Here is a 19,601-nt window from a genome sequence, read left to right as displayed (position 1 = left end):
GAGTAGCAAGACATCAACAGCAGCAGCAACACAAACTTCAGGCTTCATGGAAAAGGTGGATTTTGAGGAGATGTGAGACCAGAGACACAGAGAAAGGGGGCGTGTGACACCATATAAGTATACTGGAAGGAGGAGTTCCAACTTCCAAGCTACAGTTGTGGCCCCATCTATGGCTCTTCTAAATGCAGACACTTCCCCACTTTTCCATACAAGCCAATGGAGCAAATAACACACCACCAGACTCTCTCATGGAGAAGGGGAAATGATCTGCAGTCACAGAAACCAATGGGGAGAGGGGCATGATCCCCTGTCAGACCCTGCTGTCCACAGGGCAGGGAGGCAGTGTGACTTCCCAACCAGCGTTTCTTCTGCCACTCCTCCTCCTTGCTCCTCTACCCCTCCTATAGCCTATTTACTTTGTCCCATATAATTCAATGGGAGCCACTGAAAACTGAGCCAACCTATCTGCAGAGCTCCACTCCTTTGTCCGCATGTCCCTGCCTTGGGCTCTGATTCTTGGCATGGTGCTCCAGAGTGGCAGAAGCCTGGGCTTTCAAGAGTTAAGAGAATTTTGAGAACTGGAGATTAAACTGATATACTAGCAAGAAAGATGGTTTATCATTTTGACAGTGTGTGTAGGAATGGCTCTCCCCGCTCCCATCCCCGCTCCCACCCACCCCCCTATATATTTATTCCACAGACTTAAAATCCAACTCTCATGCAAGGCTTTCTGTCAGCGAGGGCACGCCACCCAATGCCAGGGTGGGCACTGCAACAGTGTCCCCAAGGGGCAGTAGATTACTCTCCCCCCACCCTCAAATGAGAGTGAATGGCTGTCATTTATATAGGAGAAAGTAAAAGGATACACTAGGAGGCACCACTGGGGTGATAAGGGTTGCTAAGCCTTCACCCTGTCCCTGGTGTCCCCAGTCTCTGAAAATCAAACTCCATTGCTTGTGCAGAAGAATGCTCCTTCATCTTCTTATTTATTTATTGCATTTCTATACCGCCCCACAGCTGAAGCTCTCTGGGCAGTTTACAGAAGTTAAAACATTAAATACAATATAAAAAGTTCAAAAGCTATTTACAAAAAAGCACATAAAAGCACACAGACAATATACACAAACAACATATAACTGAAAACAACATTGAACTATCAACGTTCTTAGTCCCATTCCAGGGACTCTGGTGCTTGGTCACACAAGGATGTGATGGAATGTTGGTAACAGATCCCACCTGTTCAGACCAATCCTGAACACCATTGTGTTCAATTGTGCCCACTCTTGGGTAAGTACACATCTGATTCTGTGACCTTTCTGTACAAAAACCTTCCACTAAGGATTCTGAGACCAGAAGGCTTTCCAGGATGATGGACTTTTCTAGCTTCCCCCTGTGTCATTGTTGCTTCCTATCACATTCAGCACAAACTCCTTCACCCCTCACAAATGCCCCATGAGAGTCATCCCTGGAGATTATCTATGACGGCCCTATGTTAAAGTAACATTGCCAGGGCTGCACTGGTTCAAACCAACGTGTTTCAGCAATGCTGAATCGAATTTGCATCTGTTCAGGTTATGTTGCTTACCAGGTCAAATAAACTAGATAACAGCATGATACGAATCAGGTGCATAGTTGATATTTTGTAAAATGTGGATGCCTGAGCTATGGAATTGGACATCTAAAAACTCTTTACTGAAGAAAACAATAGTGTGCCATTAGAGCTGTGTAGAAATAATCCCTGGGTAAGATGACTGAGGATTTTGCTAGGAAGGGAGAAGTGGGTCAAGGTGGATTTCGGGGGAGTGGGAGGGCAAAAGCAACAGGAAGGCTGACTTGGCTCAGAGCCAGCTGGCAGCATCAATGAGGCTGTGCTTGCTGGCAGCAGGAGTCAGAACATGCCAAGGCTGAGATTGCTGAAGGCACCTGTGCGGTCCTGCAGGCCCAGCCACATCTGGCTGAAGGACAGGCTGCAGCAAAAACAGGAAGGAGAGGAAATGGTGGCAGAAAGCAGAGACACTGGAACTGTATGGTCCTAACACACAGGCAGAGCTGTGCCCTGTTTTACAGCCTCTGCTGCTGTGTTTCCTGGTATGCAGAGATGCAACCCTGGGAGCCAGCATGGTGCAGTGGAAAGAAAGAGTCGGAGGTGGAAGAAATACGAACCCAGGGAGCTGCCTTACACAGGTCAGGCTGTATATCCATCTTGCCCAGTACTGTCTATTTTGACTAGCAGCACAACGCCAGAGTCTCAGGCAGAAGTCTTTCCAGCCAAGTGCTGCTCCTTCCTGATCCTATGAACAGGGCACCCCAGGGACTGCATGTGGGACCTTCTGTATGCAAAGCATGTGCTCTTTCTGAGATCTATGATCCCTCCCCAGGATCTCAGTTCAAATCCCTACTCAGACACTGGGTGTCTTGGGCATGTTTCTTGCAGCCTAAACTGACATTGCAGGATTGTTGCAAGGATAAAAGATGGGATAACCAGGGTCTACAATTTTGGGTTGGCCTTGCTAGCCAAGCCCAAAATTGGAGCCACCTGCCTCCCTCCTGGCAAGCCCCCTTCTTCCAGCGAGCCACCCACCCACCCTTTGAGCATTTTCTTTGGGAAAGACAGATGGGGAAGAGGACAGAGTGAATTGAAGGCCTTCATGCAGCAGCACCCAAGAAAGCCCCCTGGCCTTTCCCTCAGGAAAGGCGGGCAGGGAATGTCCTGACTTGCTGGGAGCCTTCATGTAGCAGTGCCCATGCAAGACCCCACCCCACCCCACTCTGCTGGCCTCTTCAGGAAAGGCCGGTGGAAGGGGGAGCTGCCTGTTTTGGCCCTGTAGCTGCTGGACCACCCCATCCTTCACAACACATCAGCCAGGATGATCCTGACCCAGCTCTGCAGCTTCAAAGTTGGGAGGAAGGCTGGCAACTTGTCATGCTCTCGAGAGGACAGCACCACACCAGTTGTGGTGAGGGTGGCGAGTGTAATTGTTGAAGCCTAGGTATCTCCATGCACTTTGGAGGAATGTGATAAACATGAGCCCGGTAGTATGCCCAAAGAACAGTTTACCACTATCAAATGGAGCATTTGGAAATCTGTACAACCATCCTTGTTGGTTTCTTTAAAAAAAGAAAAAAAAAGCTGAGTCAAAATTGCCAAAACATGGAAAGATACATGGAGCTCATAGATCATAGTTGCTCTCTTTGGCTGAAGATCTGTTTTTCTCCTCATCTATGCTGCACTTTTTCATGAAGACCAATTAGCCACGTAGAAGCGAGGTATTGTGTGAAGCATGCAAACCATACAGACTGAACAGATTTGAATACGTTAACTTATTCCTATCAGAGAGAGAGAGAGAGAGAGAGAGAGAGAGAGAGAACTGGCATCGCCTGGCCAACTTGATAGGGGTGTAGCAGAGTTACAACCCTAGCCAGCTCAGGCAATGGTGAAGGATCATGGGAATTGTAGGCCAAAACGTCTGGAGAGCCACTAGTTGCCCACCTCTGCTGTATATGTTAGGTGAACAGACAGCCTTTGCACTAGGCTCTGCTTCTGGACTCCACCCCAATCCACTGGGCCCCACCTCGAGATCTACTCTAAGCTTGGCCCTCAGAGGACTCTGCCTCCAAGCTCTGCTAGGATACCAGCATTCTGTCTTTATGTCATGACCTGACAACCCTAGACAGTAGCCAGAAATTTAGCTGCCAGGAAGCAATCATGAGAAGAAACAGCAAAAAACAATAAAATGCACATGCAGTCTAACATGCTTAAATAAATATATTTTAAAATTTTATTTCATTAATACAAATGCACTTGACATCCCATTGCTTTTACACTTATTAGCCAGTATGCTGGATTTAGCTTTAAGTTCTTACTGAACATTTGGGTAGAATAGTTCCTACACATTTCCTTACATCCCTCTAAGTTTAAAAGTTAGAGGCTTACATTATTATTTGATAAATCTGACAATACGGGGATGGAGTCTAGAATACTCTTGTGATGGCTCAAGCCATTTTAGGGCCACAAGGACTATGGCTCTTTATTTCATTTTATGTATAGACTATGCCAACGAAGGTCAGAAAAAACAAACAACCCTACAGTCTAAATTGCATTGATGAAAACTCGTCTTAATATATTCCTGGCCACCAAAAACCAATCTGAAGAACAGTCTGACGTTGTGAGACTTGAGCTTTGGCTCCTTTCCACTGCAAGGGAAATTCCTCAAAGGGGCAGCCCCCAACAATTCCTTGTGCACCCTTTAAGGTCCTGACTTTAGAAAAAACGGGATTTGATCTCATGGCTAGCCCTTGCTCCATGAGACCCCCCACCCCTCCTCCCGCCATCCCTTCCTGACAATGTGTAGCATGCTCACTCACCGTTGGATTGCACTGGCTTGCGCTGGCTTGGTCTTCTGGGCCTCTGTTGCTGGAGCTTCCCCACTGGATGACTGAGTGGAGGTGGTGAAGTTGGTCTCCTCACTTGTCAGGGAGAGACTAACAGCCGTGGAACTGGTGTTATTGGGAGTAACAGGGGGAACACCACACGCTGAGGATGATGGACCTACTGCAACAACACAGACACTTCCAATTGCTGCTCTTAGAAGACCCTTGGGGTGGACTTGCACCTTCAGCTAGTGTGACGGGACTTAATAGCATGGCACACAGAACATCATATTTGGTATGTGTGAAATCTTTATCAAATATCATTCTCTTATCTCATATCCCAGGCTGCCCTGTACATTGATGGGGCCCAGCTTTGAGAATCTAAGGGTGTATCTTACCTCTACACACTTAGTTTTATATAAGCTTAACTGCCATGGCTTCCTCCAAAGAATGCAAGAGAACTATAGGTTGCTGAAGATGCTGACAATTTTTTTAAATAGATCCCTTGATTCACTCTCCTCCTGCCAAAAACAATTCCCAGAATTCTCTCTGGAGATGGAATAACTACTAAACCGGCTTGTCATTAGCATAGGTATCCACTTAACTTTTAAAGGCAAATTTCTGGCCTTTCCATTTGCAGAAAATGCCAGAAATAGGTTGAACGTGGAGTTGTGAAAATAATAAGGATCAGAAACAAGTGAAAAGAAGCCCCATCTATTATGTGTGTTTTTTTAAATTCCCAACATTCATAAACTCTAGAGCCCCTATGTCAAGACTTTTCTAAGGCATGCACATAACTGTAGTTTAGCAACTACCATACCCATAAAAGCAATATGCGAAACTACGTAAGCAGGCAGCATGCAACTACAGAGCTTTTCTACACGAGGCTTTAATATGCTGTATCTATTTTCGGTTTCATTGCAGAATTGAGATCCAAGCTGCACACAAAGAGCTTTTCCTTTCCTGCTTTTCTGCTACATAACCTTTAGATTGCTCTATACTATAGCAGAATAACACAATTACAGAAGTAGGAAAATATGTTTTCTTTCACTTTCAGAAATAATACCCCATTTTCCCTGCTCTAAAAGAACGCCAGGAAAGTGCTCTTAGGGCTTTTCTACACAAGGCTGTTAATCTGTTGTATCTGTTTTTGGTTTTGTTGCAGAATTGAGATATGAGTACTACACGAAGAGCATTGCCTTTCCTGCTTTTCTGCTACATAACCTCTAGGTGGCACTGTTGTCTAGTGAAATAACACAATTACACAAGTGAGAAAAGTGTTTTCTTTCGCTTTCACAAATAATACCGCATTTTCCCTGCTCTAAAAAGAACTTTTAAAATGCTGTTTAAAAACAGAAACAAAACCGGAGGGTCACGATGTTGTCTAAAGAACATGTAAACAACTGCGAGTAGGGAATGATGAGCACACAATAAATGCCTCTTGTAGAAAAGCTCTTAAAAAACAGAAGTGAAACCGGAGGGTCACAACATCATCTAAAGAACCCATGAACAACCATGAGTAAGGAACGTCGTGCACATAATAAATGCCTCGTGTAGAAAAGATCAAAGTGTGCAGTTCAGTTGTGGCCATCGGGATGATAATGTCAAAACTCTCATCACTCTGTGGGACATAAAGAAGCTGCTCAGGCAACTGACACAGATCTCTCCCAAGCACTCTCTCCCACTGAATAGAGCTCATTTATCTCCTTTGGAGGAGCGAAAAGAGCTGCAGGGAATTACCTGGAAAGAATAAGCACTGGTGAAAGCTTTTTCGACCCAAGGATTTTCTGGGAATTGTCTGGAAGGGCCAGGAAACAACAAGCAAGCCCATCCTGAATCAAGATGTGGGGGATTAGCCCACTTCTAATGAAATCCAGTTTGTCACGTTTGGCTTATGGTATATCATGTACAACTGACCTTAAAGCCTGGAAAAAAACCCCACACACACATTTTAAGGAACTTTGACCTTACAAAAACACTATTCACTTTTTATTTGAATCCAGGAAATCCAGATGCTTAATAGCCCTGTTCAGGGCATCCCCATTGCGCAAGGGGGAGAGCGAGGATGAACCCACTGCCCTGCCCCCTCCCATGCATTCCCTTTGCTGTTCCTTCAGCCCCCCCATGTTTTGGGGGCTGAATATCTGCAGTGGGGAGCCTTTTCTACTCAAATAGAGCCCTGATCTTCTACAGTTTAGAGCCCTAGTCTTCTAGGATTCTAAACTGTCTGGGGAGCCTACTTGAGTAGAAAAAGTTCCCCCACTGTAGATATTCAGCCCACAACATGGGACGGCAATGGGGATATGCAGGGACAAGAAGCTCAACATGGGGGCAGGGGGGGGGCTGCAGGGCAACAAACATCTAAATAGGGCTATTGGTACCTCTTCATTTTAAAGAAATCATACCTCCCATGAAGGCATTTTATAACAGCAATTAGTTTTATTGTTTGGTTTTAGGACCTATATTGCAGTACTGAAATAAATATTCATTTGTATTTTCCTATAGACAAAACTGATCATCTTCCACATTCCCACAGGTGTGCAGTTTGGGACAGTACCCTGTGCCTCAGCAATTTCATCCCCAAATAGGTTTCCAGCCCTGATGGCTGAAGCAGTAAATTTGGAAACCCAGAGGCAGTATCTTTCCACGCAATATTTTTTGTAGAAAGATACTGTCTATTTTATTTTGTTTATTTTACTGCTTCACACAACTTGTGGTTAAATTATGGGATTTGCTGCCCCAAGATGTAGTGATGGCCACCAATTTGGATGGCTTTAAAAGGGGATTAGACAAATTCATGAAGGAGAAGACTATCAATGGCTACTAGTCCTGATGGCTAAGCGCTACCTCCAGTACCAGAGGCAGTAATGGGAACAAGAGCTGGAGGGTGCTACTGCTGGGAACAAGAGCAGGAGAATGCTAACTGCATTCATGTCCAACTTGTGGGCTTCCTGCAGACAGCTGCTTGGCCACGGTGGGAACAGAATGCTGGAACAGATGGACCTTTGATCTGATCCAACAGAGATCTTCTTATGCTCAGAGGGTGGGGCTGAGGGTGAGTTATGGGTTTTGCACCCCATTCAGCTATCCTTCAAACTTCTCTGAACACCCCCTTTGCTTGTTCAGCCTTGCTTACCCCTCACATAGTCTCCATTCCTCTCCTGCCACCTCAGATTGACTCTTAAAATAATCCAAAATCTGTGCAAAAACCTGAAACTCACGTTTCGACTAAAACACAGGAAAATTAGCAAATTCATGCAAATTAGGTGGATCTGAATACATCAGTCTTACTTGCATAGCTTAGCTTGAGCACAACATTTGAACTGTCTTGCCGGAGAGACCCTCTTGATGCCCTCTCTATATTTGTCAAAGGTCAACATTATCTCCTACCTTGATTTCCCCCTGTCTTTTGACTGTCCTGGAGCTGTTCCTCTCTGCTCTTCATCGCAGCAGTCACTGAAGTTTGAGGCTGGTTCTTGGCATGTGTATTATTGCAATTATTGGTGGACAAGGCCAGCAGCTGCCGCTCAGAGAGCATCTTTGGACTCTGCAGGCCACTCTGCTCTTCCAGCTCGGACACACACACATGCTGGAAACTATTTGGGGAGGCTGAATAGACTGAGAGTTCATTGGCTTGGTCCTTCTGGTCAGGATCCTGGTTGGTCAGCTTATAGCTGCCTGTCAAAATAGTCCTCCTATAAGGCATAGGGGAGGGATGGGCTTTTCCAGTGGTAGGGGGTGCAGGTGCTCGATTCACGAGGTTGCACATGGCAGCCATCTCCTTAGTTAGCTGCTGAGAAGAATCTTTTACCTGCCTGGTTTGACTTAAATTGTTGGTTGGCCTGTGGGTGTGATGGGAGTTCTCCACTGGCTTCCTGTTCACAGAATCTGTTACATCATCAGGGACCAGATGGGAAGGCAACTGCTGAGAGTAGAATGTGGATGAGGGTTCCCTCAACGGGGCTTTGAGCACCTTTGTGTGTCCTTGGGGCTTGCGTTTCTTGTCCAGCTGACAGAGTTCTGCAGGCTGGTTGCCTCTGGAAAAGGTTTCTGCCTTGTTGGGGGCCATTTGGGTCACCTGATCTCTTACCTCAGGGCCTCTCTTCACGTTGCTGTGGTTTGCTTCATTAACACTTGATCCAATTTCCACTCTGCTAATGCTAGGCACATTATCCCAGGCTTCCTCTTCATTGGAATTGCAGCTGCTATTCGCCCGGTGCCTCTCCCATTCAGTCTTCCTGTTCTTGGTTTCCTTCTCTGAAGGACCAGGCCCACCGTGCCAGTGGCTTTTGACCACTGACTGTCGACTACCGGTACCAGCTTCTTCACTGTCAGTCCTGTAACTGTCTGATGTGTCGGTGGTGCTGTCTAAAGCAGAGTCCACATCATCTATACAAGTCACTTCGCCGATATACGTCTCCCTGATGCGTTCTGTGTAAACACGCTGCCGAGAAGGGAGGATCCACAGCGGATTTCCTTTGGGACCCAGAGTTCTTGTTCGCGAGTCCTCCTGGGAAGCACTGAACTTCTTGTTCTCATTGGCATGGCTTAGATCTTTGCCTTCTTGAGGGATGTTACAGGTCTGATGCATGTAATTCCCAGTTTGGTTTACTCCGATGTCTGCGTTCCAAGTGGCTGCCAGATTGCTGATGTAAGACCCACAGGCACTACACTTCCCTGCCTCATTGACCACCAGCGCCTTTCCCTTCTCAGAGCACCCTCTGTTGCCAGAGTGGGTAAGTGCTCTTGCTGTCTGCTCAGTACTTGGCTGTTCCCAGCCAGCTTTGCTGACACCATTCTCTTTGTGCTGGAGGTCACCATTGATATAATCTGAAAGATCCGGTTTGGAGGCCAGAGGACCCCGCCCCAGTGATAAGAGAACTGAATCCAAGACCCGCCTCTGACGCTGCTGCAGGCGTTCCAGGTAGCGGACCTCGGCATCCCGCGCAGATTCATCCTCAAAACGCACCCGGGATGGGGATGGCCCACGCTTCCTCTGCTGCCCACAGCTGGATTCCCCACTAGACGAGTCACTCAGGTTCCCACTGGCATGAGAGTCTCCATCCTTCAGAGCAAAGTTCTTTGCATCTGCAGCAGAGATCCCATGGGCATCCCTGAGGAACAAAACAGAGAGAAACTGTGGACGTGGTCAAGCTGATCATCCCTGGCTCCCCTTTACTGGTCACCAAGCCCTGGGAAGAAGGCACCACTTGGCATAATGGGCACCTGCTGGAGCCTCACAAGGAGCCAGGCCTTGGGGTGTTACTCATCATGTCTCTACCAACACTTATCTGCCTTCTACCAAGAACCAGCCAGCTGGGTAGCATGCATCCCATTGTCTGTGGATTCATTGCACCAACTTGCCATCGGACATAAAACACATCAGGATCTTAACGCTGTGCTGATACTCTCTGCTGCTGCATCTTTAAGACAGCAGGAAGCAGTACAAAGGGTTGTGCAGAGGTAATGGATGTGCACTGAATAAGGACAGGATCCAAAAGACTGCTTAGGATTGAGCAAGGGGCTTGTGCTCAATCATTGTGAAGCCAATGGCTTCAGAATCTCAAGATTGAGCAGTGCCTGCTAGCAAATTGGCATGATAGATTTATACTTATAAAGCGAAGGATGACATGGGACTGGATAATGCAGCACCAACATTACTCATAACATATGCACAGCAGCTGCACAAGCGATTAGATGGTGCTGTTAAACAGGCCTTACTAAAGTCTGGAATGATGAAGCAAAAGGAAGTGGTCTCTGGTGGGACCCCATTCAGGTACTGACCAAACCCAGACCTACATAGATTCACAAACAGAAATAGACCATTATCTGCACCTGGCAAAAAATAAATGTAGAGAACAATAAATATAACATGGGTGCTTGTTTGTTTTTCAATTTAGTGGAGGAGGAGCAATTCAGCAATGTTCAAAGGCCTGCATTTGGATAAAACCAAAGTTGGGATGTTAAAAGGAGTGCATTTTAAAAGCATTTGTTGTGGCGCCTTTTTATAACAGGTTGGTTCTGGAGTGTCCCTTCCCGGAACAGAACAGCTTCTTCCATTCACAGAAGGGAGTGAGATCCAGCAGAGGCTCCCAGTAGAGGAAAGTGGGGAGAGGTGATATTCACCAATAGGGGAAGGACTGTAGCTCAGTGGCAGAGCACACGCTTTGCATTCAGAAGGTCCCAAGTTTGGTCTCTGGCATCTCCAGGTAGGGCTGGGAAAACTCCAGCCTGAAACCCTGGTGAGCCGCTGCCAGTTAGTGTCAACAATACTGGACCAATGGTATGACTCAGAATAAAGAAGCTTTTTATATTCCTGTGTTCCCTTTTCCTGCAACCCCTCATGCCACCTCCCATGCTATTCTGGAGCATCCCCCAACCATCTGGAGCAGCTTTTCAGGAGGCTGCAGGAGGAGGAATCGGCAAAATCCCCCATTTTTTCCACTGAGTGGATCTGCGTTCATGGAACTCTGCACCAACTGGGGCAGCAGAGCTGCATCAGGCATGGGCCACCAAGAACACCTCCACAAGACCGGCTCACTACCAAACACGCCCATGTCCATCTGCACTATGGCCAGTAAAGTTATCCAGCAGCCACACCCTGTTGCTTATAATACGAGTCACTCCATGTACACAGCCAATGAGTTAGCCAGAGGTACAGAAGGCTTACAAAGAAAATTCACTGCAGTATAAGGCATGTGGTGGGTGGGACCCCAGTGCCCAGGCTAAACAGTGTCCCAGGTGCTTCTAAAGCAGGGGAGGGCAGACTCCATCCCATGGGCATAATCCATCTCAGTGAGGGTCCAAATCCAGCCCACAAAGCTTTCCTGGGTCACCCGCCCCTTGCTAATGTCACCTCCCACTTGCCTTAACTGTTTATTTGTTTGTTTATTTCATTTCTATACCGCCCAATAGCTGAAGCTCTCTGGGCGGTTCACAAAAATTAAAACCAAAGAGCACACAATAAAACAATATAAAATATATAAAACATTAAAACCACAGTATAACAATACAACCAGAATAAAACCTAGCAAAACTGTTGCTTTGGTGTTCTGCAACAGTTAGCAACCAGTGACTGCTGTGGTGTGTTGCAATTTTCTGACACCTTCACATCTTTTTGGAAGCCCTTGGTAAAACCCAGAATTCTGGGGCGGGGGGACAGTAGTGTTCCTATGACCCCAGGTCCTTTTCAGTCTCAACTGTGCTCCCAGCCTGGCCTCTGCCCACCCCTGCTCTAAAGTTTCTGCATCAATGGGGACAGTGGAGCTGCATCACATATGGGCCACCAACAGCATCTCCACAAGCCAGGCTCACTACCAAACACACCCATGTGCCATTTGAACTATGGCCAGCTAGTCTTGATACATTCCTAGGTTCTCACTGAGCCCATTTGCACGACACAAGGGTAGGTGATAACCCACAGTGGCTTATTAACCACCCCCAGGCATGCCAAAGTGCCTTTGTTGGGCACAGCTTGTCATGTTGTCCGAACACAGCGAGGGTGGATAGCCGGGGTGGTTAACAAACCACCCAGCAATCCTAGAACAGGCCAGATGTCACAACAAGCTGTGCCCGAAGAGGGTAATTAGGTAAATCAGGCATCGAGCAATTGGCACATGTGGGGCTGGTTAACAAGGCACCGTGGCTTATTAACCACCCTCGTGTCATGCGAACCCAGTCATTGACTGCTTAATTCATGCTAATGTTCAGGAAAAGCTTTACTCTCAAGCACTCAGCTTTGGCATTTACATAATAGGCATGAATTCCCACAAGCTGGCTTTCAGTCAGACAACCACATTTGATTCTGAGATCCAGGTGATCATTTCTATGGGGTTTTGAGCACCTGTGCAATTTATATTAATATACTTTCTTTTACTCCAGATAGAAGGGAGAAAAGAGGAATATGGCACAACATTGTGCATGAGACAAGGTACATTTTGTTGGCAGAGTATTGATTTTATATGTTTGGCTTTACTCTAAGGGTGACATTTTATATTACTTTGCAAAAATCACAAATGTGCCTGGATGCCAAGATCTGGATCCTAGTGCCTCTCTTGTTTTCATGAAACGAAAAGTCAATCAGTATAAACCTAGATTCAATAACCCTGCATAAACTGTCCATGTGTGTGGCATAAAGGAGGAAGAATGTGTGTGTTGGGCATTGGAAAGAGAGAGTGATATCCTCTTCCAGTATACAACAGAAGATAAACTTACTTGTTTGTTTAGCAATAAAACAAGGGGTTCATAGCATAATACTCAGGAAGTCAGTTTCCTGTAAGGTCTAGTAATTTGCCACACATTGGGGGTGGGGACGACGACACATCAGCCTAAGATGGTCATAGGCCTACTCACCATTTTTTCTGAATCTTATTATGAAAAGTGTCAGTCACACATTGTAGTTAATTCATTCTGACATTTCACTCCATTCTGTGGTTATGGTTTAATCAAATGTTTGTGTTTAACTCCACAATCCTACCCCTCCATCTACCCCATGCACGTAATTTTCCTGATTCTGAAAAAACACACATACTGTAATTCCTGGGGTAGTCTATTTGTTTAGTCTGTACTGTTTGTTCTTGCAGAGGACTTAATTCCTACGATACCAATAGCTTTAGAGTGACAGCTTGGCAAGATGAAATACAATAAGTAAAATAGTACACATCTATGGGGGATGACTAGCAGAATTAGGTAAAAATGTATTTATTATGTACAGCAAACAAACTCAGTTAGACTATATCATATTGTGGGGGGGGGACATGCACGTGGATGGTTGTGAGAAAAGGGACAAGTGGTTTACAAATGTGAAGAATGAATAGGCAAGGAAGCATTGTGTATATAAGAAAAGCACAGGCTCAAATTGAGTGCGACACACTGGAAACATAACACAGGTCCTTCTTTCCTACCCTCTTCTTCCCTGCTCTCCTCCCAGGCCCAGAGTCCTCCTGAAAGTGAGGACCATCACAAGAGAAATTCTTGCTCTTACCTCCGTTCCTGGGGGGCAGTAGGCAGGATGTTATGGCTGGCTCGGAGGGGGTTCGTCCTGGCCTTCATACGAGCTCTTTGCAGCAGTTGCTTGGCCTGTTCATGCCTAGGGCTTAGCTCCAGCTCCTGGTTGGGAACAAAGGCCCTGCAGGCAAGGCAGCAGGGAGCAAAGAGCCCAGGATTAGGAAAAAAATAACAAGGATTAAGAGTGGTTTAACAGTGACGGCGGCAGCGTAGTGGGGAGATAACACACTCGCAGAGGCTGGGTATGGGCCCCTGCAGAAGCATGAGTTGACACTAGATGGCATCTTCCTAGGCCAGGATGAAACTGACTGGCCATTGGCAAGATAGATATAAAAAGTGGCTCCTAGGCACACCCATGATCAAACTGGCCAGGGTGTGAGCAGCAAGAAAACCTACAGGGAGGCCAAAGTGTTTAAGAAAGGCAGATGACTGAAATCCATAAGCCAAAGACTAAGGCAGCCATTCACTTATATATGAGAGAAAGTAAAGGGGTGCACTTGGTAGCAACTTCAAAACCATCCGCTGAGGACCCTAAGTGATCGTGCACATAAAAAAGAAAAAGGGACAGGGGGCTCTAGCTCTGGAATGGAAGACTATACAGTGCTCAAAGTAAAAATAGATTTATCAACAATTATCAATAGGATTTATAACACAAGGAAGTATTTCCTAACACTGCTGCCCCCGCCCCTTTTAAAAGAGCTACATGAGTGCTCATCTGGATAAACCTTTTTTTTACTGTTCTAAAAATGTCTAAGCAGAACTTGACAAATTGTTCCAGGCACTGGTGGGAAGGGTGTGTGTTATTTGACATATGATATAACCGACATCATCATAGGTGCCCATATCAGCCAAACACATGTTGACTGGACAGGGCGCTCGTTGTGCTGCTGGGGACTAGCTCTGGTTTTTCAAATATACCTGAAGCACCAAATAAACCTAAAAAATTGGTTTTGCTGCAGATAATGGCAAGACAGAAAAAGTGAATGTCTGTACAGTTGGCAATACCTACTCTACAATATCGCCCCTCCATTTCCAAACACATATCACCCATATACAGCCTCTGGTTCAAAGCAAAAACAAACAAGCAAACAAATGGCACAAACAAGGATTTATTGGCATTTTGAGGACAAGGCTCTTCTGCTGCACTCCAGCAAACAAGAAATTGCACTCTCGACGTGCCAAGATAGGCTTTTTGTTTTGCTTTAAAGTTATTCTCCTGAAAAAGGTATCATGTCTTAAACCGTGTTGGGATCACTTTCCAATAAATATTGACTAATGCCATTATGGATTCGTGTTTGTGTGCGCATGCGCTCTCTCTCTCTCTCTCTCTCTCATACACACACACACACACACATACACACACACTTAAATAGGCATTTGTTTTCTGCTGTTCCTCCAAGAAGCTCAGAGTGTCATACCTGAGATTCTTCCCATTTTATCCTCACAACCACATTGCATGGTAGACTAAGCAGAGACAGCGACTGACAAAGACGGAGGTACTGCTAGTGGGTGGTTCGTCTGTCCAGCTAGGTGATGTTCAACCTATTCTGGAGGGTGTTGCACTCCCCCTAAAGGATCAGGTTCGTAGTCTGGGCGTGCTCTTCGACCCAGAACTGTCACTTGAGGCACAGGTGGACTCACTGGCATGGGGCACCTTTTATCGGCTTAGGCTGATATACCAACTACGCCCTTATCTGGACAGAGTTAGCCTAGCTACAGTTATCCATGCTCTGGTGACCTCTCAACTGGACTACTGCAATGCGTTATTCATGGGGCTGCCTTTGAAAACAGTCTGAAAACTTCAGCTGGTCCAAAACAGGGCAGCGACATTGTTAACAGCGACTGGCCAACAAAATCACATTATGCCAGTACCTTTCCAGCTGCACTAGCTGCCAGTCCATTTCTGGGCCCGATTCAAAGTGCTGCTGTTACCATTCAAAGCCCTAAACGGCTTGGGGCCAGGTTATCTGAAGGATCACCTCCTCCCATATGTGCCTGCCTGGACCCTAAGATCATCTTCAGGGGCCCTTTCTCCGTGAGCCCCTGCCAAAGGAAGTGAAGAGGAAGAGGCCCTTTTCTGCTGTGGCAACCTGGCTGTGGAATGAGCTCCCTAGAGAGGTTCGCCTGGTGCCTATGTTGTACTCCTTTTGGCGCCAGATGAAGACCTTTTTATTCTCCCAGTATCTTAGCATTTTAGCTTCCTAGTGTTTTAAATCTGTATTTTAAATCTCTGCATTGCTGCTAGGTTTTATTCTGGTTGTACTGTTATACTGTGGTTTTAAGCTTTCATATTTTATATTGTTTTATATTGCACCTTGTGGTTTTATTTTTTGTGAACTGCCCAGAGAGCTTCAGCTATTGGACGATATAAAAATAAGTAAAGGTAAATAAATAAATAAATAAATAAATAAAGGTCCACCAGCGAATTTCATGGCTGAGCAGGTATTTGAACTCAGGTCTCTTAAGTACAACCCTATGTACACTTATGAGGGAGTAAGACCCATTTAATTTAAGGACCTTCATTTCTGAGTAAACATGCTTAGGATTGCACTGCAAGTCAGAGACTTTAGCTACTATACCAGACTGGCTCCTGTGCCGGATTTATTGATGCCACCTTCTTATGCTATGTCTGGTTCAAATCCCTTCTTTTGTTCCTGATACATATGAAGCTGCTGGTGCCCTAAGCACTGTCCTATGATGGGTTTCTTTTATCCATTCCCAATGTATCTCATTACTGATTCCTGTTCATCATCCTTCAGTTTTCACGGTCTCATCATGTGCCCCATTTTCCTCTTCCTATCCACCCCCACACAGAACATCTTCATGATTATTTTAATCAGCTCAGAGCATCACTTCAGCTGGCCTAAGCGTAACTCTTTCAGGGCAGTCTGCACATCTTGCACTGAGCACAGGGAGGCTATTGTCCACACATCTGGTTCTTCCAAGGTTTTTTAGAATGGAAAACACAATGAACCTGACTGCTGTTTCACAAACACGCATTTCCCCCAATGATGTGTAGAAGCCCCCTGAGAAACTGCTTCCTTCAAAACCCCTCAGACATTTTGCCCAAGTAGGAACATCCAAACTGGCTCAAAAAGCCACAATGGAGTACTAAATGCATCCAGCTGCTGCTCTTTGTGCCTCCCAGGAGATGAGGGACAGGGAGAGCGAGTCCTGTCTTCCCACAAACAGACATTATCCAGATAAAGGCAAATTCCTTAATAAACCTAGCACATATTTCACCCAAGAACAAATGTATTCCAATGCAAGCACCTGTATTGGGGCCCTCTAACACTAGCAAACAGCAGAACCAGACTACAAGGCTTGCCAAATCATCAAAGGCTACTCTACCATCCTGCATTAACAGTCAGTCCCTGCTCACCCAAGACAAGATTTTCAGGAGGCTTAGTCCTACAGGAAGGATTCCAGAGAAGAGAATAAGGTAGGCAAAGACATCACCAGATGCCTACTCCTGCTGGACTCTCCCCTCCTTCCACAGGGTTGCCTGGCTACCACCAACTGTCCCTGTAGGAAGGATCCTGATTAATTTTTATGTATTAATATTATCTGATTATTGTATTTTGCTTTTACTTGTAAGTTGCCTTGGAAGGATTTGTATTCTTAAATGTGGGATAGATATAAATGAGTATAATAAATGCAGCAATTTCTGAAATCCAGGCAACTTGTCTCCTGAATGATAAACATGCAACTGTCAACTCTACAGAACTGCTTACTTTATGAAAGTTGGTGTAGTGTAGTGTAGCAGCTATGAGCTAGGAAGTCCCTATTTCAAATGTACTTCAGCCATAAAAAAGCTATGGTGGCCTTCAGCAAACCACCATCTCCTAGCCTCAGTCCTCTACAGCTGCATTATAGGGATAATACTGACCCACCTTACAAGGGTGTTACAAAGATTATGGAGAATGTATGTGAAGTGCTTTGAACACTCAAAAGTGCTATATAAGTGCCAATCTTGAAATTGCAGCATGAACTGAGAAAACATCTAAGTGGAAAGCTGACACAATTTCTATAGACTCCAGGTTTGCAGTCAAGTTAACACACTTGGGGTTGGAGCTGGCTGGGGAATGCTGGGGAGTTGTAGGAGGTTTCTCTGTCTAAACATGCATAGGATTGTATCCTTGGATATAAAAACATGAAACATGCATTTGTTTGAAGCAATGTGGGCTCAGTTTTTCAGTTTTTGGAATATGAAATATGGAAAATATTTAAGAGATCTTACAATATTAAGACCAAGATATGTATATCAGATTTGTGAGTTGTATTATAAAATCTGATCACACTATTATAAAGGAAAATTATATTATCAGAGTTGAACTATTTTTAATCATTCCCCCCCACCCAGCACCACTAAATAAACTCTTAGTATTAATGCCCTCTATTATTCGATTCATCAGCCTCTGCTCAATTCTGAATTGCTCTGACCTCCAAAATCAGAGATGGAAGTCAGCTAAATGGTTGGCATCTCAGGGTAAGACATCAAATCCCATCTACCAATGTATCCAAATGCCTTCTTTTTCCCATCTTTCTATGGAAAACAGTTTGTAAATTTCTTTTTCTTCTTTAATGCTATTGATCGAGAAGCATCCATTCCAAATTCAGGAGTCATCCCAAAAGTAGATCAAAGAATATAACAGAAGTCAGTTCAATATCCGACAGCAGCAAGTCTTTAGACAAACCAGAGCTGCTTCTGCATGGGCTGGCGCTAGCTGGACAATCTTTTTTCTGCACATGGATCTGATACAAATTTCTTCAGACTGTGTGTGTGTGTGTGTGTGTGTGTGTGTGTGGCGATAGCCCAAGAAAGATGCTACATGTAGTTAGAAATGGCTATCAGCATTTTCAGGTTGTATTTTCTCACCTTAGTAGGGAAATGTGGACCCCCTGCCCCCTAGTTTATCAGCTCTGGAGACTTACCGGTAGCCTTCAGAATCCTGTAAGGAAACACCAGAATCCCAGTCTACATCATTTGCCAGAATCTCTGTAGACACATGACAACAGAAATATATAATCAGTTTTGAGCCCCTTAGCCACATGAATGGGCATACAAAAGCACACATGCAGCTCTTCTAGAGAAATAACTACTTACTTCAGTGCCTTACAACTCCAAAGTTTTGTGCCCAGTTTTGCACTTAGTGTCCATCTACTCTGGTACCCAGTCTGGTAACCACCATTTCTCTGGGCTCAGTACAAACATGTAACATGGGCATTTCTCTCTCTCTCAAAAGGCCTTGTGTGTTTTGAAAACATGGAGAATTGGTGATCCCTTCATTTAAGCTCTGTACATTTCTGTCTGCCTGATTTGCAGTACAAGACATGGCAGTATGGTGTGTGTGTGTGTGTGTGTGTGTACATATACATACATACATACACACAGAGAGAGAGAGAGAGAGAGAGAGAGACTGACTAAAGGCCTAATTCATTTTTTCTGGGGTCTGTGTATCCTATCATTAACCCTGGCTCCCATATATCTGGGATCTCAGGGTGCTTCCAGACAGAGGGCTCCTGCTACCTATCAGAAGGCATCATGCAGCAATTCTGTCTTTTTTTCTATAACAGATTTTCTGCGGTAAGAAAAAAAAGATGGAAGAAGTGGTGGGAAAACATGGGAGAGTTACAAACAGAAGATGTCATTGCCTGGGTCTCCATCAACTTTTGTGACTGAGGCAGGGCAATGGTGTCATAAAAGCCTAATCTGGACGCATAAGCAATCATTATGGTACTTGTCCAGCCCTCTTGCCACTAGTCAGCAGGCACATCCTTTTCACTCCTTGTATCAGTGCAAAGGAAATGCCAGCAAGAAATAAAGAACTTTGAGACTTGTAGTTCTTGAGAGAGCATGTCACAGAGTGGCACACTTCTGCCTCTCAAACCACAAGTCCTAAAGCAGCCTTCCCCAACCTGGTGCCCTCCTGATATTTTGGGCCTCAAATCCCAGTGGTCGTGGCCAATGGTCAGGAATGCTTGGAGTTGTAGTCCAAGATACCTGGAGAGCACCAGGTTGGGAAAGACTGTCTAAAGTTTCCTGTACAATGATCTTTCTCTCTGTTTTAGAGTGGAGGGCTGACCCTGCAATTCAAAATGTTGCTTGTTCTGTCTTAACATTGCTTCTTGCTCCAGTGGATCTCACAAGGTATGAACACTACATAAACATCCTCAAGTATAATCCATATTTTTTCCTTCATGATAATGGATTTGCCCCCACA

The 19,601-nt window shown here is 45.2% G+C and overlaps 1 protein-coding gene across 1 annotated transcript in view; it reads right to left on the bottom strand.

The window, feature by feature from the left end:
- Positions 1-19,601, bottom strand: part of KIAA1614 (KIAA1614 ortholog) — a 58,224-nt gene that overhangs the window by 25,427 nt on the left and 13,196 nt on the right. The window contains exons 3-6 of the mRNA XM_084848184.1: positions 18,313-18,376; positions 13,355-13,498; positions 7,762-9,485; positions 4,366-4,552 (exon numbers count right to left, since the gene is read on the bottom strand). Of these exons, the coding sequence (XP_084704310.1) occupies positions 4,366-4,552; positions 7,762-9,485; positions 13,355-13,498; positions 18,313-18,376 (2,119 nt within the window). The remainder of the gene's footprint in view (positions 1-4,365; positions 4,553-7,761; positions 9,486-13,354; positions 13,499-18,312; positions 18,377-19,601) is intronic.

Source organism: Heloderma suspectum, chromosome 4, assembly GCF_057233095.1.
Source record: "Heloderma suspectum isolate Gila_16-S chromosome 4, 16-S_ref, whole genome shotgun sequence".
NCBI classification, from domain to species: Eukaryota; Metazoa; Chordata; class Lepidosauria; order Squamata; family Helodermatidae; genus Heloderma; species Heloderma suspectum.
This window is presented reverse-complemented; position numbering and strand designations above follow the sequence as displayed.